The sequence below is a fragment of the Ammospiza nelsoni genome, chromosome Z (assembly GCF_027579445.1).
Source record: "Ammospiza nelsoni isolate bAmmNel1 chromosome Z, bAmmNel1.pri, whole genome shotgun sequence".
Classification (NCBI taxonomy): domain Eukaryota; kingdom Metazoa; phylum Chordata; class Aves; order Passeriformes; family Passerellidae; genus Ammospiza; species Ammospiza nelsoni.
In genome coordinates, this window is record NC_080669.1 from 80,226,250 (window position 1) to 80,251,343 (window position 25,094).

Sequence of the window (25,094 nt, forward strand, 5' to 3'; positions counted from 1 at the left end):
TGTGACACAGTCATTAGTGGCACTGGTGTGGGGGTCTCTGTCTGCAGCTGGATTGCTGTAGGATTTCCAAGGAAATACAGGAGAAAGGGGCTTGAAAAGCCACAATCACTGCTCCTGCAGCTCCCAAAATTATCTTGACTAGGACCAGCTGAAACTATTTCCTACCATTGTAAGGTAGCTGCTGGCAGGAGGGGAGGGAGCTGGGAGCCAAGACAAAACAAGGAGGGTATGGCCCAAGAGGGATGTAGGCAGGAATTGCAGTCAGGGAGCATGGCCATGGGACTGAGAGAAAGGCACCAAATCCCAGTGCTCCCATTCTATGGCATCACTGCCCACATGAACATCACCCTGGGCTGCAAGTGCCAACACACACCTGTCCCAGCAGGCTACATGTTCCTCTTTAAAAAGCACAGGACCCCCAGCAGCACTTGCCCCAACTCTTACTGCTCGCTGTGCACTGTCAGAAGGACCATCCAAGAGTGGGTTCCACAGGAGCTCTGGAAACAGAACAAGTTTGTAACACAGGTAAGTGCTGCAGGAGGAGGAAACTTTGGGGTTTCTACACCTACCCAGTTGCAGATGCAGGAGGGTGGCACTCAGAGCGTGCCTCGCTGTGTCTCTGTAGTGAGGCATTGTCCTGCTCCCCGATCAGGAGTGTTTGATACCCCACAGCATGTGCTGGCTGACTTGTCCCCTGGAGCTGCATCCTGCAGTAGCTTTGGTCTTTTAGAGCTGGCAGAGCAGAAGCTCTGACATGTCAGCCCTATCCAGAGAGTGCCAGGCACAGGATCTGCTGAAGAAGGGAAACTGAGGCAGTGACAGGGCTCATGCCAGGCACTGTGTGACCTGGTGATGATGGGGTTACTTTGAGAGCTGCTGTAACACAGTTCCCAGACTCAGATGAGTTCCAGCTGGTGGGTCTTCCATGCCAGGGGACCATGAGAAGGGCTAGGGAGAGTTCTGAGCACTGAAAAATCCCTCCCAGCCCTGGTCCTGCAGGAGGAGCAATCCCTGAGCTGAGGTGCCACTCAAGGGCATCTGTGGGACACAGCTTCCCCTCACGGGCTAAGAAGATCAGCAGCACTGAGGCAAAGCTCACTGCAAACCAGCTCATCTCCTGCAGCGTCGTTACCACATGCATTGTAATGAGGGAGCAAGCAGAGGGCATGGACAGGGACATCACCACTGTGCAGGACAGAAATAGTGCATGCCACCAACCAGGGCACCGTTCTCTTCCATGAAACACAGCCCTCTCAGGCTTGCCAGCTGTAGGACATTGGTACAATCCTGTAACTCCCTTCCCAACCTCTGCTTGTCCCATTCCTGGCAGACCCAGTGCACTCACCCCATCTGCCACTAGGCAAAGTGCTCGAATGTCTGTGGACACCCTGGATGCAGGGGCAGCGGAGCCAGTGATTCCATCCTCTCTCCCATGGTACTGGGTGAGTGGGGAGCTTGGGGAGAGAATCACAGCACTGCTATGACCCCCAAGGGTGGCTTGATGCTCAGATCCAGCTGCATTTCCAGCACTAGATCCTGCCTAGTAGCCCATTTCACCGTGTGTCCCAGCAGCCATGAAGGCAGATGTTGCCACATGGAATGGGTGTCTCTTCCCACTCCCTAGTGTCTGTAGGGATTAACAATGCCCCCATTACAAAATCCATTGGGCCAGGGTCAGCCCAAGCAGCTGACTGAGGAGATGGGGACTCCCTGTATTTCCTCTGGCAATGCAGGGGAACTACAGGAACACCATCAGCCATCAATCCCACTGCCTATCAGCCTGAGATGAACTGATTGTCCAGCTCCAAAAGTTCTGCCAGGGTGCTAGCTGTCCTTCTGTGTCCCAGAGAACACATTTCCATGGGGTCTGGGGTCTGATGGTGCTGGCAGTGGATCTGTTCAGCCCCTCTTTGCATCTTGTGTCCTCCTGCCAGTGCCAAAGGGATGCTCTGTCAGTATGTGCCCGTGGCTTTGCCATGGCCATCCATCTCTTTCCCTGGACTGAGACCATTCCTATCCCAGGGATGTCTGCACATCCTGAAGATTGTGACTTCCCCTGATAAATATCCCCTGGTAGTAAGTGCTGCCTGGGGAATACTCCTGGTGCCCCATAATCCCCAGGTATCTCTATGACAGACCCTTAAGGAAGCCAGATTTATTCCCTGGACAATTGTTTGTATGCATGGTCTCCTCCAGCCATGCTTGGCACTGTACAACACCTGAAATCCTGCTGGCATCCCTGCACATACCCTAGCATCTCCCAGATTTTGGGGCCACATCAGTGTTTCTTATGCTGCTTTTGTATTTTCTGTTGTCATTGTGTGCTCTGCTTACCAAAAATCTGTTCCCTGGCCACACTGTGTGTTATGCAGTAATCAGCCCTGTCCTTCACCCACTGCAGGTCTGGCAGCACTTTTTAATCCCCACATGTTTACCTTTAGGATGTCCCTATTGCTGAAGCAGCTTTTTTCAGCCCTGGGCAGAGGGCAGAAAAGATGCTGTTCAACCAGCGCAGTCATCATTCTGCTAATGCATCAGATCCCCATGGGCCAAAATTAGGTGTGAGACTTTGCAGAAAACATGTGATTGGCCTTAGATTCCTGAGTTTAGAAACTAAAACCAAGCAACAACAAGAATAAACAGAGAGCACTGGATTCCCCATATATGTCCCTATGCCTGAGCCTCAGAGAGAATTTTCTCAAAGTCTTCTCCACTGAGAAACAGGAATATTTTCCTCAATTGGCATGGGTCTGGTAACAAGAATTTTAGGGAAATGACCATGCAAGAGATGGTGGTGTTTGTAGGCAGGGAGACCCATTAGAAATGGCCTACTGAGATGGCAATGCCAGGGTACATTAATTTATCTCAGAGGCTTATCTTGCCCCATGGCATTGGTGAAGGGCAAAGGTGGCCTTCCATCAAAACTGGCTTGGTCAATTGTCCCCCTCAGAACCCTCCCACAGTCTGGGGAAGTTCTTGGGAAGGGTGGAGAAACTCCATTTGGTTTGGTGGGCACTTTAACAGCCCTTGCAGGCTGGTGCTCTCCCACCACGCACAAGCTGGAGACCAAGAAAGTGTGCAAGGGAAAGCTCTTGGACCATAGTAACACAGCCAAAAATAGAAGCTGTCATTGACACCCGTGTTTGTCAGCTTCATGCTGGGCTGCTGAGGACGTGCTTGCTTTTGGCAAGTTGTCCAGGAAGAGCTGCCATCCATCTGGGATGCTGAGCACTGACACAGGCTAAATAAGGAGGGGTACTTTGAAAGCAGCACAAAATTAAGGAGGGCATGAAATGCCCTTGTCTGACTACAATCTGAGAGCACCGTGCCAGGGGCAACGCCACCCTGCCCCTCCATGTGTGCTGCTGATCATAAATCCTCGGCACTGTGGTCCTCGCAGTGGGGGGATCCTTCAGCACAGAGCTCTCTGGGGACCCCCACTCCAGGGTGGCAGCCTGCCGTGCTGTGCCCACGCCAAGCAGTGCCCCAATCCTCCTGGGAGCAGGGAAACCCCCTGAAACCCCATCCCGGACTAAACCATCCCGTGAAAAGCATGCCCCGGCCTAAAAGCATCCCATTGAAAAACCTGGCCCGGCCCTAAATCATTCCATGAAAAGCACATCCCAGTCCCAAAGCGTCTCATGAAAAGCCCATCCCGGCCCAAAAGGATCCCGGCACAGCCCTGCCAGCGCCAAACCTCGATCCCCCCCAGCCCCGGGGGCACCCCCATTCCCTCGCAGCCCCGCACATCCCCAGCAGGTCCAGCCCCAACCCCGGGCCGAACTACATCTCCCATCGGGGAGCGCCGGCCCGGGGGCCGGTCCGGGGCGGGAGCCGGGGCGGGGCGGGCAGCGCCCAACCCCGGAACCGCGCTCAGCCCCGAGCCCGGAGCCCCCGGGCCGGCAGACCCGGCCATGGCCCGGCGGTGCCGGTGAGTGAGCGGCGCCCGGGGCTGCGCTCGGGGCGGGGGCGCCAGCCCGGCCCGGGGGGTGCGGGCGGAGGCGGGCGAGGGGTGCCCCGAGCGCAGACCCCGGGCTGCGGCATCGGCGTTGCCTCGGGAAGGGCCGCGGAGAGCGGGGTGAGGGTGCTGAGCTTTGCCCGGAGCCCGGGGAGCGAGCCCTGCGCATTCCGCCGTGCCGGGACCGTGCGGGCTCCGTGATGGGTGCGAGCCTGGCCGCCCGGAGAGGATGAGCGGAGCTGGGAGACGCGTCCCCGGCACCTCTAACAAAGTGTAGCTTCAACTTCTGTCGTTTGATAAGATGTTGGCAGTGAAAACTTTGCAGATGTTTATAGGCAGCTCATTGTGCTCTGTGCTGGGTTGGGTTTGGAGTGGGTTTGGGGACAGCTCCTCTTGTCACTGGCCATGGCAAGGAGCAGCCAAAGCTGTCAAAAAGCAGAAATGCTGCTTCTCCTTTCCTGCCTTACCACCTTGGGATACTCTTGATGTCCAAGGGGCAAATGCCTGGCGCAGCAGACACCTACAGCCCAGTGGAGAGTGGCGCTTGTGGGGTTGTGTCTGCCTGGTTGGATCTGGCCATGGAAAAGCTGCGAGGGAGCACTTAAAGGGATTGGTGACTGTGTTTGGGCCAAGGTTGTCCAGTGTCACCAACTGTTGGATACGGATGCAAATTCCAGGACCAGCATCGTGAGCCATCCACAGCTCTCCGGAGCTGCCAGTGCCTGGAGCGTGATGGTGGCTCGATGGCTGGAAAATCAGCAGGGCTGTGCCAGAGAGATGTACTTAGGTTTCCATTTCTCCCCCATATCGTGTTGTAGCAATTGGATGTTGGGTGGGCTCAGGTTTCAGCCTGCATCAGCATCCGAAACGCTGAGCACTCCCAAAGGGCTGAGTCAGCTCTTTGAAGAAAGAATCTGTGTGACCAAATGGGGCACTAGGTTCCACTTGTGGGGTTGGAGGAGAGAGATGAGCAGTGAGATTGACACCCACTTCAGGGAGAGGCTGTTGGAGTGATGAGGTGGTCGATGGCACACGTCTGGTACCAACCAGAGATGGGCTGGGGGCATCAGACAGTGTCAAAGACACCAAAATCTTTGTGGCAGTGTATCTTATACGGCAAAAGTGGCAAATAAAATAAGCTAATAGCACCAGTATTTGGTGTTCTGCTTTTGCCACTGTTGGGCACAAGATCTGATGGCCCTGCAGGTGCTGAGGAGCCGATTGCTGGACACAGGGTTACTCCATAGACCACAATTTCAGAGCCAGGCTCCCTCCCTCCAGCTCCCCCAGAGCCTGTGGGACTTCTCAAAGATGGACAGGGACATATTCTTAAAGGGAGAGCCCTGGAGCTTTCTCTCTCTCATGCCCAATGTGCTTTGATACAAGTGGACCAGAAGGACTCATTTTGTTTTAAAGTCTCCACAAATTCTTTGTGGCTCAGATAAATTCAGGCTCCCTGATGTGCCTCCAGGCAGGGAAAAGCAAAAGCCTCTGGTCATGATTTAGTCATGAGACAAAATCACCATGAGCTGTGTGCAGGGTTAAAGTGAAAACCCAGCCTCTTAAACTTCATCTTGGTAATTAGCACGGGGTGAAGAACAAAGAAAGAGGATTTTGTAAAGGGAAATTGTCAGGGGTGTTAAATATTAAGTTGTCTGCTACCAGAATTGGATCCCAGTGGCTGCTTTGTATTCATGGTTGAACACTGGATGAGGTGACTAAATGGGTTAGGAGCATCACTTGACACTGAAAACTTTAAAGGACAAAACTGGGCTGCAAAGTCATGATTCCTGTAATAAAGGTGAGTGTATTAAAGGCTGGGCAGGGCTGATGCCACAGCTTCAACTCCTCTTGCAGACAGAGCGAGGTGCTGGCAGCCTGTCTGCACTTTGCAGATGAGCTCTTTATTCACATGGCCACCTTGGATTTGGGGTTTATCCTCCGAGTGCCCAGTGCTGTTTAATCCTATCTTACAAACCAGCCAGCAGCAGTGGGGCAGCTTGTTTCTTTTCACACAAGTCAGCCTCATTACTCTCCTCCGGATCATGACTCTGCTTAAAATCTCAAGATCTGGGGGAGAAAAAAAAAAAACACCCCAAACCCTCTATTGGATTGGGGTTTTTGGGGTTATTTTTTTCCGTTTTGATTTTTGACTGGTGCGCTCCTGTGAGTGCAGGGAGGGGACGCTCCTGTGCCGGCCCTTCCCGCTCACCTGGCGGGGAGGTGAGATGCCAGCCCGCATCGCGGCTCTCCGGCAGCCGGAGCGGGTGGGAGCAGCGCCCGTGTGCGGCCGCCCCTCCTGCTCCTCTTGGCACGCCCGGCCGAGGGCTGGCTGCTCACGCATCCGTCACGGAGCTGAGCAAACACGGCGGTGGCGGTGACGCGCCGGTCCCCTCCCTCCTCCTGCCCGCGGGCACCCGGAGCGCCGGCTCCGAGCCCCGGAGCGCCCCGAGCCACGGAGAGGATGGAGCTGCCGGGGCCGCGGAGAGGTAGCGCTGCTCCTCTCTTACGGGCTTAAAAAGACATCTGTGGTGGAGCCACGCGCAGGCAGGGATCCCCAGGAAGCCATGGCCAGGTAAGCGCTGGGGCGCCGTGCCCCGGAGGGATGAGGTGCCTCCTGCATGGGCCTCCAGCAGCTGAGTCAAGGGGGGAATTTGCAGCAGCCCTGACAGCAAGGATCTGTCACTTTGCAGGAGGCGCAGGGAGTCCCCCCATGTGCAGGAACCCCTCAGGCCGGGCAGTGTGTCCATCCCTGCTCTGGCCACAGCAAGGACGGTGAAGGTGAGGGGTCCTCTGGGGCACCGTGTTCTCCTGGCTGTCCCTGCAAAGGCAGAGCTGCTGCCCTGGCTCAGGGGCTAGGTGTCTGTGCCACACACGTGCCCCCCGAGATGGCCTGGGTACTGCAGGGATAAACCCAGACCCCAGAGTGATACAGCTTAGTATTTGGGGGAATCCACAGGATTAGGGGGGAATCAGTGCCTCTGATCCATGTGGAATCGGGGTGTGTGAGGAGCAGCCCTGTGCCCTGTGCCAGTGTTGTCACCAAGGTGCCCCCACTTGTCCCACCTGCTCCCATTAGCACCAAGCAGGAGGAGCAGTGATTTCACCCTATTTGACTCCAAAAAGCCCTCCAGAGAACTCTAGTGCTCTGCTGCAGAGCCCTCCAAGGGAAATTAAAACCCCAGGACGGGCTTGTATGTCCCCTGTGTCGGGCGTGCAAAGTCCCTTTGTCAGGGCAGGTTCCCTGCAGGCAGTTCCAGACTGGGCACGTGGAGGCTCTTTTTGCTCCCACAGCTTTTTTTGCAGAGAAGGCGTTTCTCCCTTAACTTGCTGTCCTCATTCCCTGCACTTGTGTGGGGTTGGAGATGCCTCCTGGTAAAATCTGCAGTGTTTCTGTACTATTTCCTGAGCTTGACTCTTGCCAAGATGTTTGGGGAGGAGGCGACAGCACCTTGCAGTGGAAGAGGGAGGGTTTCCTGACATCCCAGCGTGGGAAGTGGGTGTGTGTCCCCAGCAGGAGCTTGGCCCCCAGCATGGTTCAGACCTGACCCTGCCAGGGCAATAGAGACCAGTTGTATGTTATTGACCCTCTTTAAATGAATGTCCTAATTGCAAAGTGGCTGGGGTTAGTGGTGCTGTGGGTCTCGCAGCCTGCGGTTAGCAGTGGTGTTGGTAAAAATAGAAGCGGTCAAAAAATGGATTTTTATTTTTACTCCATAAAGTGTGTCCTGCTCAGATGTTTTGCTTTCATCTCGAGTTGAGGCAAGGCGACTCACTGCTTCCACAGAACACAGAGAAAAAGCTTTGTTTTGGGTCAGCTCCGGCGCAGCAAGCTGCAAACATGCTGTTTGACTTTGACACTCTCCCTTCTCGTTTTCTTTTTTTTGTTTGTTTTTTTTTTTTGAGGAGTTAAAGGTTGCCACAATGTCATCTTGGAGCAAAAAAACAAGTTAGCATTACACAAAAAAAAAAAAAAGTTGAAACAGGCAGTGCATGAGCAGGCACCTCTGCGGGCTGCAGCTTGTGAGTGAGAGGCAGAAGGCGTCTCCAGGGATCCTGGGAGACTTAGCTCTCCCCTGGGACAGAGCCAAATCTCCCACTGGAGAATGGGAGACTCTACTAACAAGGCAAAAAATACAGGGTAGAGACCAAGATTGTTTTTGGAGACCTCCTTTGCCCATCACTGTGCTGGGTGATGCCTGCAAACACCATTCTCAGCATCTTTGTTGAAATGGTGTCCAAGTGGGCAGTGTCCATCAGCAGCCACAGGGTTTCACCCTGGCCCAGCCACAGCAGTCAGGGCAGGATTAAATCCACCACCTCAATCATCCAGCTTGCACATCCCTCTGAGGCAGGTCATTGTCCAAGGGACTCAAGAGGCTGCAAAACCTTTCTTAAAAAACACTTTTTCTCTACTGACAGTGGCAGTGATGGCTCCCTCATGTGTGCCATGAGCTCCAGTCCATGGTGGGGGGGATGGAAAGAAAGTAACAGCCAAAAATAGAGCAGCTTCCAAGAAGTTCATAAATAATAAACCAGCTTCCTGAAAGGGAGATAAAAATCCAGAAACTCCTTGAAGCCCTCAGAGCTGCTGTCAGTTTTAGATGGAGTCACAGCAGCAGCATCAGATATTTCTTGGGCTTAAAACCTTGAATGAGAATTGGCAAAGAAAGCACTATTTTACCCTATTTTTTTGTAAAGAAGATGTGAAAACTTAAAAAAAAATTATTTTCCAAAATAATTTGCAAGTCCTGCTTGGTGGAGGGTGCATTTTATTTTTTCCCACCTTGAGCTTTGCAGTCTCATGATAAGGCACGAGTGAGACACAGGCATGCCTCCAGAGTCACAGGTATTTGTTTTCATCTCTCTCTCTCTCTCTGGCATCCCCAAACCTGCCAGTGTTGAGGGTGAGGGCTTGTTTGGGCTCAGCCTACCTGTCTGTATTTCCAGAAGCATCCTCCTGCTTTGTGGCTTCACTCAGCTTTGCCAGTTTTGGCCAAGGTCCTTCCACTTCACCTTAAAGCCAAGGAAGAGTTGAGGCAGAGATGAAGGTTTATCCCAAACGCAGCCTCATTCCACCGTCACCTCCTCCCTGCCTTTGTTGCCCAATTTTGGCTGGGCTCAGCTGGCCTTGCATCACAAATACTGTGTGGGTGAGAGCCCTGTTGCCCTGCTGGGAGGCAGGATCCAGCTGGGTGACACAGTTGGAGTGGCTGGAGCTGTCCCCGTCCCGTGACTGAGCTCCCTGCTGGCAAGAGAGGGCTCTGTGGGAGTTGGCTGTGGGACAAGTTGTTTAACTAAACCTATCGCCTGTTCAGGCTAATCACTTCCTAATGCCTCTATAATCCCATTTAAAGCAACTGGCTGTCTAGAAAGTTACTGGCTCCCTGGGGAAGGTTAGAATGACCCATCTGGCCACACAAAAAGTTCCCCCAACTGTAAGGTCTTGTCCAATATGTGCTTCAAGGTGGATATAAACACAGAATGTGTTGTCTAGCCTGTGCACAGATACTGCCATGGTTTTATATATGGCCATCCCTGTAGTGGAGCAATAAAGCTTAGGTGGCATTCAGGACCTCTTTCTGCTTTACTTTTCCTTTCTTGGGGAGAAAGATCTGTTGAGGCGCAGGATCCACTTGCTCTGGATTGCCATGCCTGTGGCAGGGAGAGGGTTATGTAATTCATTTTGGATATTTTTCTTCCTTTTTGTTAAGGAAAAAAACAACCTTATTAGAGGGAATCTCTGCAACTGGTTTCATTTGTGCCCAAAAAGAGTGTTTTTTCCCTCTGGTTTGCCCACAGCCTGCAGCTTTACAGCCCCATAGCTTGGGGAGGAGGTGGCTGTGTTTGCTGGCACCAGGCAGATACCAGGCAGCTGCTCTGCAGCTTTGCAGCTCCTCTCCCTCCCCTGCTCCTCCTGCAGCTGTGTTTGTTTCTCGCTCTCCCATGTCCTTACTTTACTTTTCCCCCCTGGATCCCGGCGTTATGCTTGGCGGAGCCCAGCCAGGCCCTGGCCAAGGAAAAGCCATTAGGCCCTTGGCACAGCCCACTTCCCGGGGGCCAGGCAGGGGGAGTGGGCTGGAGCTGAAACACTCCAGAGTGCCCTCCTGGAGCCTTGCTGGATGGAGGGACGGCCCTTTGGGCCCCCTGCTCACTTCCTACAAGGTTAGCTTTCCTTCCAGAAAAGCTGGAAGTTCTTTTCCACCCAGAACTGCTGTAAAGCTCTGAGCACATGATAGGAACCAGGCATTCTGTGCTATTTACTGCATCCCCTAAATGCCCCCCAAAACCAGACGTGAGCCACTTGTACCCTAACCCCATTTGGCTCTCTGTGAGCTGTGGAGAAGCAGGGATTTACTCACTTTCAGTGCAAAGCATCACCCAAGTGAAGCAGTGGGGACATGCTTGGGACAAGAAAGGGATGTTGCTGCAGATGAATTAAGTCTGCCAGGGAGGCAATATGATTAAAATTAGGATTGGCTGCATGGAATTCATTACGTGATGTCTTTTGTAGCTCTCAGTTATCCATTTCTCTTAAAGACACTCTCAGTGGGCTGATCTGGCTCCTGTTCAGCCTCCTACTGCCACTCAGTCTCCACTCCTGACTCACTGAAGGTGTTCCCAAAAACAAAAGCCATTAAATATGGGAATGATGGGTCCTTGTTACCCTAGGGTTGTTCCCCGTGTTGGGCTCAGGCTGTTCTCTGCATGTGTTGTCTTGCCCGGAGAAAGTGGAGATGATGTCTGGTACTTGGAACACAGCTCCTGGCAAGTCACAGATGGGCACAGGAGGCCAGGGGGAGCAAGTGCATGACACGCTGTCCCTTGATTTAGATGTTCTCTCAGACTAATTATATCCTCTCCTTTTTCAGAGATGGGTGTTCTGGGACATGGTGGAGGTGGCAGCTCTCCTAGCAATCCGGTGTCTTCTCCTGACAACCCCAGGCGTGCTTCCTTCCCACTCCGCTGGAGAGAGCTCTAGGGAAAGAGCAGCACCATGTACACCTTCCTGCCAGAGAACTTCACGCCGGTGAAGCAGAAGCCTTCCAAGGAGCTGAGGCCCATGCTGGGCGCCATCCTGCTGGGCCTCATGCTGTTCATCGCTGCGGTGGTGGCCTGGTGCTACTACACGGTGTCCCTGCGGAAGGCGGAGCGGCTCAAGACGGAGCTGATGGACCTGCGGGCGGACGGCTTCGTCATCCGCAACCAGCACGGCGAGGTGGTGTTCCGGCTGGCCTTCCACTCGGGCAGCCTGGACCTGGAGTCGTGCTCCAAGGAGGGCGAGATCCTGAGCTGCTCGCGCTCCAGCCGGGGCCCGCTCAACTTCTTCATCCAGACGGTGAAGCCCAAGGACACGGTGATGTGCTACCGCGTGCGCTGGGAGGAGCTGGCGGCCGGCCCGGCCGTGGAACACACCATGTTCTGGGAGGACGCCCACTGGTACGGGGGCTCGGAGATGAGCATCCAGCACTGGCCCATCCGCCTGGCCGGCTACCAGGAGCCCGTGCCCTACGTCACCAGTGACGTCTACTCCTTCCGCGACAGCTTTGGCGGCATCCTCGAGCGCTACTGGCTCTCCTCCAAGGCGGCGGCCATCAAGATCAACGACTCCGTGCCCTTCCACCTGGGCTTCAACGCCACCGAGCGCGCCCTCTTCTTCCAGGCCCGCTACAAGGACTCGCCCTACAAGCCCCCGCCGGGCCAGCAGCCCTTCCCCGAGCTCAGCTACCGCGTCTGCGTGGGCTCCGACATCACCTCCATCCACAAGTACATGGTGCGCAGGTACTTTAACAAGCCCTCCAAGATCCCTGCTGAGAACGCCTTCCGCTACCCCATATGGTCCACGTGGGCTCTTTACAAGAATGATATCGACCAGGATAAACTATTGCGGTTTGCTGAAAAGATCAAGAAATACCATTTTAACTGCAGCCACATAGAGATTGATGACATGTACACCCAGGCCTATGGAGACTTTGACTTCGACCCCGTCAAGTTCCCCAATGTAACAGAGATGTTTGCAAAGCTGAGGGAAGATGGCTTTAAGGTCACTCTGTGGACTCACCCTTTCATAAACTACAATTCCTCCAATTTTGGTGTGGGGATTGAGCGTCAGCTGTTCATCAAGGAGCCCTCGGGGCGGCTGCCGGCCATGGTGGAATGGTGGAACGGCATTGGGGCCATCCTGGACTTCACCAACCCAGCAGCGCGTGACTGGTTCCAGAGCCACCTGCGCCAGCTGCGGCACAAGTACGGCATCTCGTCCTTCAAGTTTGACGCGGGCGAGACCAGCTACCTGCCCAAGCAGTTCAGCACCTTCCGCCCGCTGTCGGACCCCAGCATCTGGTCCCGGCGCTACACGGAGATGGCCATCCCCTTCTATGAGCTGGCCGAGGTGCGCGTGGGCTACCAGTCACAGAACATCTCCTGCTTCTTCCGCATCATTGACCGTGACTCTGTCTGGGGCTACGAGCTGGGCCTCAAGTCCCTCATTCCCACTGTCCTCACCATCAGCATGCTGGGCTACCCCTTCATATCTGCTGACATGATAGGAGGCAATTTCTTCCCCAATAAAACCAGTGGGGCAGTGGAGATCCCCAACCGGGAGCTGTACGTGCGCTGGCTGGAGCTGTCGGCCTTCATGCCCTCCATGCAGTTCTCCATCCCGCCATGGCTCTACGACAAGGAGGTGGTGGAGATCGCCCAGAAGTTCACGCAGCTCCACGAGTCCCTGGTGGCCCCGCTGCTGCTGGAGCTGGCGGGGGAGGTCACTGACACAGGCGACCCCATCATCCGCCCCATCTGGTGGATCTCGCCCCGCGACGAGGCCACTCACCGCATCGACTCCCAGTTCCTCATCGGGGACACCCTGATGGTGGCTCCTGTGCTGGAGATGGGCAAGCAGGAGCGCGATGTCTACCTGCCAGCGGGCAAGTGGCGCAGCTACAAGGGGGAGCTCTTTGAGAAGACCCCGGTGCTGCTCACCGACTATCCCGTTGACCTGGACGAAGTTGCCTATTTCCTCTGGGTTTCCTAACAGGCTTCTTAGTCAGCTTTGGAATAACCATGCCTTACCTAGGACTTTCTAACAAATAATAACTCTAATTGCACATTTCATTTGAGACTGGGGTGGAGGAAGGGAACTTAATCGACTTCACTGTTCTTGGGGATAATTTTTTTTTTTATTTGGGGATTGATCTTAATTTTTTTAATTTGGGTCTGGTTGTAGGCTCTGATTGGATTATAGTAGGCAGCAATTTATCTGTATAGGTCAGAAAGGAGTTGTCAGTCTGTCTGCAGACACGTGGTAAACCCGTTACCTTTTCAGTTCTCAAGGATTTCAAGAATAGGAAGTTGCTTAGTGCCAGTGAGGAGCATTCCTAGTCTTGTGGGAGCACAGGGCACTGGGTATGGGGGTGTGTGCTGTGGGAGGATTGCTACAGCACGGCCTGCTGTAAGTTTTTTAGTATGGCAAATATATTCAAATGGATATTTTTAAGAGCATAAAGCAATATAGAGTTACATATATATAAATATATATATATCACACCTATTTTTCCCCCTTTTTGCCTGGCATGGCACTGGACTAACAGTTGCCCCATGCTCCTGCTTTCCAGGGTACCAGGCAGGCCAGGTCACTCAAGTGATGTCCATGTGTTTTAACTGAATGGGTCGCTTATTTCCCGCTGGGACAGCTGCATCCCACCTGCTCACCCATTTGACTTCCTCTACAAGGCTCTTGCCTGTGTGTTTTGCCTGGGGCATCAACATTGCCTTTCCTGGAGCAGCACCGCCTCTACCAGCATGTCCCATTTTTTAAAGCCCTTATGGCCCCACTTGGTTACATGATTATCCTGCTGATTCCAATCCTTTTTGGTTTCTAGGGACAGATGAGGTTTGTTGCTGGCAGAAGGGCTGCCTGGAGCAAAGCTGTCCCCAGACACTGCGTGGGCACAGCGGGTTCCCGCGAGCGGCACGTGCCCTGGGCTGGCAGCGCCGTTTGCCGATAGCCTGTGGGTGGAAACCACCATCTCTGCTAACTGATGGCTCTGTGCCAGCGCCTGTTCTCGCTGCACCCACGGAAATGTTCTCATCTAACGCGAAGTTAAGCTAATACCCATCTCAGGTCACCGTTAGAGGTGATGATTTTGTTGAGGGTTTTCCTGAGTCAGCCCTGCTCTCTCCCTGGGAGAGTCCTGGGGAGCTTTCTCTAGCAATGTTGTGTTGCTGGGGGTGGGATTGCTGTCAGAGGCTCCCGGAGGGCATGTGGAGTGATCATGCACCCCAAGTCCCCAGCAGCTGCCTCTTTGGCAGATTTCCCATTTGGTTTTGTATGGGAAAATGCATTTACAGAGACCCGAGGCAGGGCCAACAGGATTGAAGTCTTCCTGACGGCAAGAATTCCCAGCTCTGTCCCAGCTGGAACATGTGTCAACCCCTGAATTTTTAATGAGCTTTGGTAGAATTGAATTGTGACAGCTGGGAAGGGTTGGGCACCTTGCCCAGGCTACTGCCAGCCAGGGACAGCTCAGCATCTGTGGGGCTTCTGCTGGAATTGTGTCTGGGCTGGGCATGGATCTGGCACGAGTCAGCCATGCAGGGAGATGGTGCATGTTTTGGGTAGGGTTGGGTGTCATGAGGATCTTTCTTAAAGCCCATCTCCAGCCACAGAGCTTTCCAGGAGGCAGAAAAGGAGATGCATTAAGCTTGAGGGTTGTGATGGGGTGCAGGAGGAGAAATTTCAGTGTTAGGGGCAAAATCTGAAGTGCTTTTGTAGTTAGGAAGTGAGGAAGTCTGGTTTCATGGACTCCCGTAAGACCTGAATCTGCTCTGTATAATTTAATCCCAAAGTGAGATGTAGGGGAGCCTTACAGGTCCCTGGCCAGCTGGAGCACAAGCGTTTCCTGAAGCCTGTTTGTTTCTCAGGCTTTTAATTTTGAAGGACTCACGTTTCCTCTCTGCCACAAGTGCAGATAATGGTGATGTTACAAGTTACAGACACCCTCTGGCAAGGAATTAATCCTGGAGCCTCAGTGTCACTCATCAGGGCACTGGCAGGACTTGGCCCTTGCTTGCAGGGTGATGTTGAAGGTGAGGAGATCAGTCTGGCCAAAGCCTTTAAGATGGGCCAAGTGTGGAGGGAGCTTCTGCAGCCCTAGAAATGCATGAAGACCAAGCTTTGAGGGGCTCCAGCTCTTCCCTTTCAACCTTTGCTCATTAAATAAATACTTGTCATGCCTTGGCATGGGAGTCATTATGATGCCTTAAGAGGCTACCTAGAACAGAGGCTAGACAATATTAAAGGAATAGCTATTTATTAGAAAGGCCTTCAAAGGATACACTTTGGATACACAAAGGGCCTGGCCGTGGCTCCAGCCAAGAACAACAGGTCACGAGTTTTTACACTTTTATAAGTTTTGATCCATTTCCATATTGGAGTTAATTGTCCCATTACAGCTTTAGGTTGTGAAGTCCCATCCTCCCAGTTTGCTCTCCTCAGTTCTCTGTTTATACTTTGTGGGCCTGAATCTGCAATGGTGTCCTTGGTTCTCAGGCTGGAAAAGGATTGTTTTGTCTGACCAAACTGTGATGAGAACTTGCTAACACTTTATATGACGTTCAGAGTTATACACTAATGCAGTACAGAATCTGGAAAATATGAAAGCTAAAACTTAAGGTGTCAGTTAGGTGGAGGAGATGTTACACAGCTCAGCTGCCAGTGCAGAATTGGGATTTTTGGCACAGGACTTCATGGGAAGGATCCTGGCATGACCATGAGATACTGTCTTCTCTTCCCCTGGTTCTGTGCCACTCACCATGTGCATCACTCATGAGGAATGAGGCTGTGTGAAGAGAAACACAGCATCCCTGTTAGTATCCTCCTACTATTAAAATGATGGGTGCAGCCCGATGAGTGCCTTCAATCTTCTTGCAGTGGTTTCAGGCACTGTCAGGAAGGTCATGGAGGAAATTCTCCATTAGACACACTGTCTTCTTTCCCCTCCCCTGAAAAAGAAATGATTTTATTAACAAAGTTATCATTTTCTTTTATTTAATTATATCAATGAATGGGTAAGATTATAGAAAATCCTTATTTTTCTAAATGCTGTAATTAGGGCACAAGTGGACTTGGCTGTTCAGTGGTCCAGCAAGGAGAAAGGTAAAGCTGCTGAGAGGACTATGAGCTGATGTTGGAGACAGCCTCAGCAGTGCTGCCTTAAGCTGTCTCACAGGCTTCTAGATGGCCTTTCCATCCAACTTTTTACCAAAACCACTACTTCTAACACTATGCTGTAGCACTGCAGGACTTGAGGATCTCTCAGACCTTGCAGACCAGAAGCTCTGCATGGATACCTTGAGAACTGCTGCTAGGGATATTTCTCTGATTTTATGCCATGGGTCACAGGCCAAAGCTGGGTTTAGCTTGTCTCAAGAAGCCAAGAAAAAGCCCCAGACAAGGTCTGGGACTTGGATTCAGCCTTTTCACACATGATGCTTATGTGATTGAATTTTGAAGATTGCACTGTTGTGAATCAGGTTTTCTGGATGCTTGTGTTTGTACATGCTGTCCTCTGTCAGACTGTAATGCTGGTGGGTCTGTTTTTAACCACTTTTCTAATTGCTAATTGGTATGAACTGTAACATGAATCACCTTGATTGAGATAAAATTTTGGAAAACAAAAAGAAGCTTAACTATGTCCATTTGTACCAAGTTGGTGGGGCTGGTGGTTCAGGGGGATTTGGGGCTTTTCTTACCCTGGTCTTCACTAAATCAGGGTGGAGATTGTTGTTTTATTTAAAGCTTGCAGCCTGCAGTTTTTTTGGTATATTTTAAAAGGAAAAACTGGCAGTAACTTCACTCTTGTTTGCCGTGGTGGCAGAGAATCCCACTGCATTCAGGATTGTCCTGCCTTAGGTCCTGACAGCAGAGGCTAGCTGTGCCTCAGGGCTGGCCAGGAAAAGGCCGTGTCCAGGTGGACCCCAGTGTTGTGTCAGCCCCAAGGAGTGGGGACCACACACACCTGTAGAGTCGTGGCCCTATTTCTACTGACATTCACCCCCAAAAAGGTTTATCAACACTGAGTCTGGGGACTTGCTAGTCCATGCTGCTCTCAAAGGACACACACTTCAAGAATGTAGGGGATGAGCAAGAGGAGCCTGTTCTCAGCTTCCCTTGGGCTCTCCAGAAGGTCCTTCTGACTGTCCCCACTGTCCCCATGGTTCCCTTTTCCAGATGGCATTGACAGCAAGGATGTGGATGGATGTTTGTGGCTATGGGAAGGCCAGGAATGGAGCATGTGAGACTCATTTAGGAGCCTGCCTTGCCCCACATCACCCTCTTTGCCCCAAATAATGTTTTTCATTCCCTTTCCATTGTTACCACATAAACCATAGCTGCCTTATGCCATTGGGCATCACTAGCAGTGGCCAACCCATACAGCATGGCTTGAGGGTTGAGAGGGACTTCACTTCCCTCCTTTTGCAATAAAAGACATTTTCCCAATGCTTTTCCATTGACTTCTTCCTTGGGTGTAAGTGCCATCCATACACTTGGCTGATGACCACATGGGGGATGAAGCTGGCACTGCTGAAGACCTTCAGGCAAGCTGACAACTTAGAGCCCTCACAGCCTTGCAGGAGATCCTCAGTGATACAGAGGTCCTCCTAGAATTGGAGCTTTGGGTTTGAGTTTGATTTACATCCTCACAAAACCTGGTGCTGTATGTAGACTGCGTGTCTGAGGCTCACCATGGGCATGGGGGCAGTGAGTGGGGTCAGCTCTGTGCTGGGTCTCAGCTACATGGCCGTGCTTGAAGACACATCCACAGCTGTGCATTGCACAGGCAGGAGTGTTAGTGGCAAAATCCAGACCCCAGAGGAGCTACAGCAGGAGCCCAATTTGTTGCAAACTGGATTTCAAGGAGGTGCCTGTGGGTGATAGCAGAGCAGTGGCTGCTGGCCAAGGAGACCTGAGCTGTGAGCGTGTCCACGCCTGCCTGAAATCACAGCTTTGATTAAAAGTAAGAAAAAGCCAACAGGCAGGCAGAGCCCGAGGCTGGGGGTGACTGTGGTGAAAAGACAAACTGACGGCAGCAGAGCTCCTTTGGGCACATGGCCAGGCTGGTAGCCTCAGGAAAAAGCACAGCCTCCTCAATCCAGGCAGGAGCTGCCAGCCTGAAGGTCCCTTGTGCCAGGAGAGCCATGAAGATGGTTTGTGCTGACACAAAACCCCAGAGGCCAAGTAGAGAAAAACAGATTTTTATTTGTTTGGGTTTTTTGTTTTGCCTGTAGGGCTGGGTGTTTTTCAGCTCAGCAGTCATCAAAGGGGGGCAGTAAACTTCCCCTGCCAAAAAACAGGCAGCCTGTGGTGAGCCAGGTTCTGTAGGAGAGTCTCATGTCACCAGCACCTCCAGCAAAGAGCACGTGCACAGCACTGGGAGTGTAAAAAATCAACCAGGACTGAAGCTTAGCAAGGCAAACAAGATGTCCCTCCAACAGCACACATCCCCTATGTGGCAGGGGTGTGGAGAGGTGGCTGTGTTGCCACCTGCTCACAGGATGCCTCCTGTCCCCTGTGGCTTCCTGTGGCTCAGCTGGGCAGCAAGGAAAGCACTGAGGGAGAGATTGGAAGGGGATGGGGGGGACATTTTTGCAGCCATGGGACCAGACATCCCATATCACCCCCAGGGTTTGAAGGAAGTCTTGGTGTTTGTTTTTCTCCCCATCAGTCTGGGGTGCAGGTGGGTGGCAGAGCTGTGTGCATGCCGAGCACATGGATCACAGGGGCAGAGGTACTATATGAGGGTGATGGAGTCTGGCTCTCTCCTCTCTCAGCACTGTGGGCATGAGCTTTGCAGAAAAGTTTTTTTTAGTGCAGGAACAACAACATCCAGAGGAATTTTGCTGGGCTGCCCTGGGGCCCTCTGGTTCCCTCAAGATGAATATGGGGAACTATTTGTAGCTTTGTGGCCGCAAATGTAGAAACACTTTCTCAGACTTGGGGGAGATGCCACATTGGAAACTACCTGGGAGAAAGCCCGTGGTAAGGATTCAGTGCTGTCCTGTTAACCCTGAGCTCAACTGCCAGACTGAACATTGCTTTCCCTTTCACATCCCTACATCAAGGCTGGTTTTCCCTCTCCACTGCCACCCCAGCGATAGCATTACTGCAATTCCAGCTGCTTTCAGGGGCATCTAAAAGATGTTCTGGCTCATCCCACTTGGCACTGCTGTTGTGTCCTTGCAGGTTTCTCATAGAACAATGGACCTACTGATGGATAACAGGTTTTAGTCAGTTTTGGATCTGCTTCCTCTGGGCACCAAACAAGCTCTCAACTGAGTACAATGTTCTCCAGACCCATTTTGCTAATTTTGTATGGAGCAGCCCTGGGGCAAACCCCTAAAAAACAAAGCTTTCTCTTGCTCTGGGGCCTCACACAGCTTCACCTCCCAGGTGCCCATTGGAAGTGTGCTGGAGCCAGCAAAGTGATCTGTCTCTCATTTTGGGAAGGAACATTGCAGCCCAGAGACCCTTGAACTCTCTTAAACTTCTTAGTCGTGTCAACCTAAAATTTCTTGTTGCTTAAAAACAGCAGGAAACATTGGACCAAGAATGGAAAGTGTTTCACAGCTAGCCTGGTTACCCCAAGCCTTCAGGAGCTGCTGGGACACCTTCATTCTGGAGAGGTCACCACTGTGATGGGCAGAAGGATACAGAAGGATCCACCTGTCATGGACAGGGATCTCCATTAACACAGGATGGGAAAACATCCTCAGTGGGGAAATTGAGGCAGCCTGGTACTCAGGCTGGTTTGTTAATTGTCTGAACTTTCTGAGGAGGCCACATTCTCTCCTGGCACCTGACAGATTACACCTTTGTCCTAAACATGGTCTTAAAACACACATGGAGCCGACTATGTATAAACTTCTGCATGACTTGGTAGTAGGATTTAATCTTGACTGCCATGAGATATCACCACATTTTGTAGGCTTACCTGAACACAGACCATGGACATGGTTCTCAGTAATTCATAAAAGGGGGAAAACAGCTGCCACAGCACTAGCAAGTGCTGTAGCTTCCTTGCTGCTCAGATAGCTCGGGCCATGGGAAATGCAAACTCCTAACTCCTGCATTAGCCCCCATCTGATAAGCAGGCTGCAAACTGAGTGCCTTCCTCTTCAGGACAACCTCAGAGTGCTTTCTGTAAAAAAAAATGTACTTTGCTGCAGCTGCCTCTTTCACTAAGCACATGAAATTTTCAATGTCCCAGGGGATCACCTGTGAAACTGGGTAACAAAGGAGACCATGTTGCCTTTAGACAGAGGAAGCGTGCACGGCAGTTCTTGGTGGGAAAAGATTATGAGCAGAGACTGTGTTTCTGTCCATTACACTTGTCACAATGCAGTAACAAAGACACCCATCCAATACATTTTAATAAATTATTGTAGAATTGTCACACAGAACAGAGGTCTCAGTGTTTCCTTCAAATTGCACTCTGAAATATTGCTGCATTAGAAATTAGGAAAATTCCCATGTTATTAAAGCCACTAGTAAACTAATCACCAATTTCACAGCTGAAGAGGAGCCTGTTAGGAAACCCAGAGGAAATAGGCAACTTCGTCCAGGTCAACGGGATAGTCGGTGAGCAGCACCGGGGTCTTCTCAAAGAGCTCCCCCTTGTAGCTGCGCCACTTGCCCGCTGGCAGGTAGACATCGCGCTCCTGCTTGCCCATCTCCAGCACAGGAGCCACCATCAGGGTGTCCCCGATGAGGAACTGGGAGTCGATGCGGTGAGTGGCCTCGTCGCGGGGCGAGATCCACCAGATGGGGCGGATGATGGGGTCGCCTGTGTCAGTGACCTCCCCCGCCAGCTCCAGCAGCAGCGGGGCCACCAGGGACTCGTGGAGCTGCGTGAACTTCTGGGCGATCTCCACCACCTCCTTGTCGTAGAGCCACGGCGGGATGGAGAACTGCATGGAGGGCATGAAGGCCGACAGCTCCAGCCAGCGCACGTACAGCTCCCGGTTGGGGATCTCCACTGCCCCCTCCGTCTTGTTGGGGAGGAAGTTTCCTCCAATCATATCTGGCAGTACAAAGGGGTAGCCCAGCATGCTGATGGTGAGGACAGTGGGAATGAGGGACTTGAGGCCCAGCTCGTAGCCCCAGACAGAGTCACGGTCAATGATGCGGAAGAAGCAGGAGATGTTCTGTGACTGGTAGCCCACGCGCACCTCGGCCAGCTCATAGAAGGGGATGGCCATCTCCGTGTAGCGCCGGGACCAGATGCTGGGGTCCGACAGCGGGCGGAAGGTGCTGAACTGCTTGGGCAGGTAGCTGGTCTCGCCCGCGTCAAACTTGAAGGACGAGATGCCGTACTTGTGCCGCAGCTGGCGCAGGTGGCTCTGGAACCAGTCACGCGCTGCTGGGTTGGTGAAGTCCAGGATGGCCCCAATGCCGTTCCACCATTCCACCATGGCCGGCAGCCGCCCCGAGGGCTCCTTGATGAACAGCTGACGCTCAATCCCCACTTCATAATTGGGTGAATCTACGTGTGTAAATGGATGAATCCACAGAGTGACCTTAAAGCCATCTTCCCTCAGCTTTGCAAACATCTCTGTTACGTTGGGGAACTTGACAGGGTCGAAGTCAAAGTCTCCATAGGCCTGGGTGTACATGTCATCAATCTCTATGTGGCTGCAGTTAAAATGGTACTTCTTTACGTCTCTTGCAAAATTTAGAACTTTATCCTGGTTTATTTCTTTTTTGTAGAGGGCCCATGTGGACCATATGGGGTAGCGGAAGGCGTTCTCAGCAGGGATCTTGGAGGGCTTGTTGAAGTACCTGCGCACCATGTACTTGTGGATGGAGGTGATGTCGGAGCCCACGCAGACGCGGTAGCTGAGCTCGGGGAAGGGCTGCTGGCCCGGCGGGGGCTTGTAGGGCGAGTCCTTGTAGCGGGCCTGGAAGAAGAGGGCGCGCTCGGTGGCGTTGAAGCCCAGGTGGAAGGGCACGGAGTCGTTGATCTTGATGGCCGCCGCCTTGGAGGAGAGCCAGTAGCGCTCGAGGATGCCGCCAAAGCTGTCGCGGAAGGAGTAGACGTCGCTGGTGACGTAGGGCACGGGCTCCTGGTAGCCGGCCAGGCGGATGGGCCAGTGCTGGATGCTCATCTCCGAGCCCCCGTACCAGTGGGCGTCCTCCCAGAACATGGTGTGTTCCACGGCCGGGCCGGCCGCCAGCTCCTCCCAGCGCACGCGGTAGCACATCACCGTGTCCTTGGGCTTCACCGTCTGGATGAAGAAGTTGAGCGGGCCCCGGCTGGAGCGCGAGCAGCTCAGGATCTCGCCCTCCTTGGAGCACGACTCCAGGTCCAGGCTGCCCGAGTGGAAGGCCAGCCGGAACACCACCTCGCCGTGCTGGTTGCGGATGACGAAGCCGTCCGCCCGCAGGTCCATCAGCTCCGTCTTGAGCCGCTCCGCCTTCCGCAGGGACACCGTGTAGTAGCACCAGGCCACCACCGCAGCGATGAACAGCATGAGGCCCAGCAGGATGGCGCCCAGCATGGGCCTCAGCTCCTTGGAAGGCTTCACTGGTGTTAAATTGTCAGTCAAGTGCCATTCTTTGGCACCCTCCTTTGGAAAGTTTCCATATTTTCCCAAGCGGTGGGTAATCCGAGTGTCCATTATCCCTTTGCAGCCTCAACACTTGGTTAGCAACTTTGTTGCTGAATCCTTTTACTCCAGCTGGTGAAGAGAAAATCCAAGATGTTGCATAAAGCTATTCTCAATGTCCTTTCCAAAGCTTGGCTGCTCACACCTGCAATGGTTTTTCATAAAACAGAGAGTCATAAACACCAAAAAGCCCAATTAAATCTTGCTGAGGGCCGCAGCTCCTCTGCTCTGTCTGCAGCCTCCCTGCCCTCTGTCTCTGGCTCACTTTGCTCTGCAGTGGCAGCCTGCTCACTGGCAGCTGTGTTGAGGTTTTTTGGAGCATGTCTGTGCCAGGATTCCTATGACCCTCTCTTGGCTGCAACCTCGCTCTGTCCCACAGAGCAAGGATGAAGGGATGAAAGTCAGACTAGAGCCTGGAGGGGCCAGGGCAAGGGGCTGGTGCCTGAGCATACAAGCTGGACATCACAGGCTGATCTGTGTTTACATTAATGAGCCCTGCTGGATTTCCTCTCCTGCCCACAACCTCCCTGCATTAAACACAGGCAGAGAAATGCTGCGCTGAATTTTCCATCCCCCACCTGCTGCTCCCCACCAGACTCCCAGGGATGCAGCTGGCAAAAGATGTTTTATCTCCCTGCACTTTGCTCCTTCTCTGAACTGCGTGGGGATGTGTTTTTCTTTCCCTTCAACTGCCTGCCCTGCTACCTATTCCAAAGCCCTTACCCCAGGAAAGCCCCTCTGGCCCTTGCAGGGGAAAAAGGGAATCTTCCACTACATCTCTGTCTCTGTTTTTTTATTATCATTCAGTTCTCCTAATTTATTACAACTCGGTAGCTGCTGGGCTTATGCCAGGCAAGATGCTGTACTGCAGTGGAACTGGAAGATGTTTTGGTACACAGTATGAGGATAGGTGTACTAAATTGAAGTTGTTGCAAGACCAGGACTACATCAAAACCTTATTTTGCTGAGAAATGCACAGAAGGTGACGTGTTCCAGCTGCATCAAGCATCACCAAGCCAGCTAATGCAGCAAAGTTGAGTATCTATTGCCAACAAAAACAGAGGCGGGAGAAACTGAGACTGCAGGCTTGAGGCAGTGCATTCTGTGCAACCAGATTTGTGGCTCCCCTGGCCCCTTCCTGGGATCTGTGTGATCTGACAGGATGAAAATTTGCAGGAGCAGCCTATATGGAGAGAGGGAAAAGGAGCCAGCTTGCTCATCTGATCTGCGCCCAGCAATAAATGGCTGGGTGTATTTACCCGTGTCACTATGACATCGGTGTCTAAATATACAGAGATGATAAGCCACCCAGGGAGCCATTAAAAATGCCAGAGGTCAACACACTTTGGATCGATCACAGCAGATCCCAAACCACCCAAATTAACTGCCTGGTTAGTTTTTGAAGAGCGTTCTCGGGATGAGAGAGACTTAGCTGAGAAAAAGAGCTGGAGTGGATAAAAGTGTTCTCAGGCAAGCCCTGGCCGGGTCAGGAGGGTAAGGAGGGTAAGAAAAGGAAGGTTATTGCTGCCCCAAAGAGATGGTGATCCAGGACAGAGTGGTTTTGGGGAGCAGGTTGGATTACACATGCTCAGGGCACTCTGCCAGCTCCAAAGTGCTCAGGGCTGGCAGCCTCCCAGCGCTGGCCTGGCTCCTGACACGGCTCTGCAGCTCCGGCCAGGGTGGTTTCCAGCGAAACCCTCGTGTTTTTGCAAAACAACATTTTCACTTTGAAGGTGTTATTGTGTGCTGGGTCAGTCCTCAGTTGCTGATGGAGGAGCTTTCTTCCTCTTCTTCCTTCCTCCTTTCACTGGCCCAGCAGCCTGGGGACAGGACTTCCCTTTATGACAAGTTGCACCATTTTCCAGGGTGAAAAAATAAGAAATGGAAATTGTTTTTTCTTCTTTCTTTTTTCTTCTGTCTTTTTTCTTCTGTCTTTTTTCTTCTGTCTTTTTTTCTTTTGTCTCATTCTTTTTTCTTTTTTTTTTATATTAAGCAACACATTAAAAACCTCAAAACACGTGGACATCATGACTCAAAAATCTGTCCAAGAATAAAGGATGTGAGGGAAGTTTGCCAGCTTTCTATGCAGTGATTTGACTCCCAGTGAGTTGATTTAAATCCCTTGATTTCCCCAGGAGCAGAAGATCGGGGCAGAAAAATCAAATACAAGCAAGCTGGAACTCCTGAGCCAAGCCATCCTGTCTCCAGGGTTTTTGGGTTTTCCTCACTCCTATGATGCTGTGGGATGCTATATATATACCCCAGCCCTTCCCCTCACAGAGAAGAGGTGAAATGTGAGTTGTCAGTGGGGACAGCAGGCACTGGTGCTCCTGAAGGCAGCAGAGGATGAAATTGGGATTCCTAGCATAGATTCCACCAGGGTAGAAGAGCTTCTTAAGCTGCACTCCCATCCTTTAAAGCTTATGTCTCCAGAAAGCATTAAACATCTGCTGGCCTAGCTGTCAGCCTG

The 25,094-nt window shown here is 52.4% G+C and overlaps 2 protein-coding genes across 3 annotated transcripts; one reads left to right on the top strand and one right to left on the bottom strand.

Moving 5' to 3' along the window:
• The first annotated feature begins 3,860 nt into the window (after window positions 1-3,860).
• Window positions 3,861-16,648, top strand: LOC132086481 (myogenesis-regulating glycosidase-like). 2 transcript variants are annotated; one of them, XM_059492195.1, is made up of 2 exons: window positions 3,861-3,931; window positions 10,831-16,648. In XM_059492195.1, exon 2 carries the CDS (start codon window positions 10,956-10,958, stop codon window positions 12,990-12,992), a length of 2,037 nt encoding a protein of 678 aa, XP_059348178.1. In that variant the 5' UTR covers window positions 3,861-3,931; window positions 10,831-10,955; the 3' UTR covers window positions 12,993-16,648. The 2 variants fall into 2 exon arrangements, with proteins under 2 accessions (XP_059348178.1, XP_059348177.1); XM_059492194.1 differs by lacking the exon at window positions 3,861-3,931 and adding an exon at window positions 6,375-6,533.
• Window positions 16,649-20,545: 3,897 nt separating this feature from the next.
• LOC132086856 (myogenesis-regulating glycosidase-like) lies at window positions 20,546-22,651 on the bottom strand. The gene has a single exon (XM_059492792.1). The coding sequence runs from the start codon at window positions 22,634-22,636 to the stop codon at window positions 20,546-20,548; it is 2,091 nt and encodes a 696-aa protein (XP_059348775.1). The 5' UTR covers window positions 22,637-22,651.
• Window positions 22,652-25,094: the final 2,443 nt, after the last annotated feature.

What these genes read in the sequence shown, in the direction of transcription:
- LOC132086481 (XM_059492195.1), top strand. Translation starts at nt 10,956, where the DNA reads ATGTACACCTTCCTGCCAGAGAACTTCACGCCGGTGAAGCAGAAGCCT.
- LOC132086856 (XM_059492792.1), bottom strand. Translation starts at nt 22,636, where the DNA reads ATGGACACTCGGATTACCCACCGCTTGGGAAAATATGGAAACTTTCCA.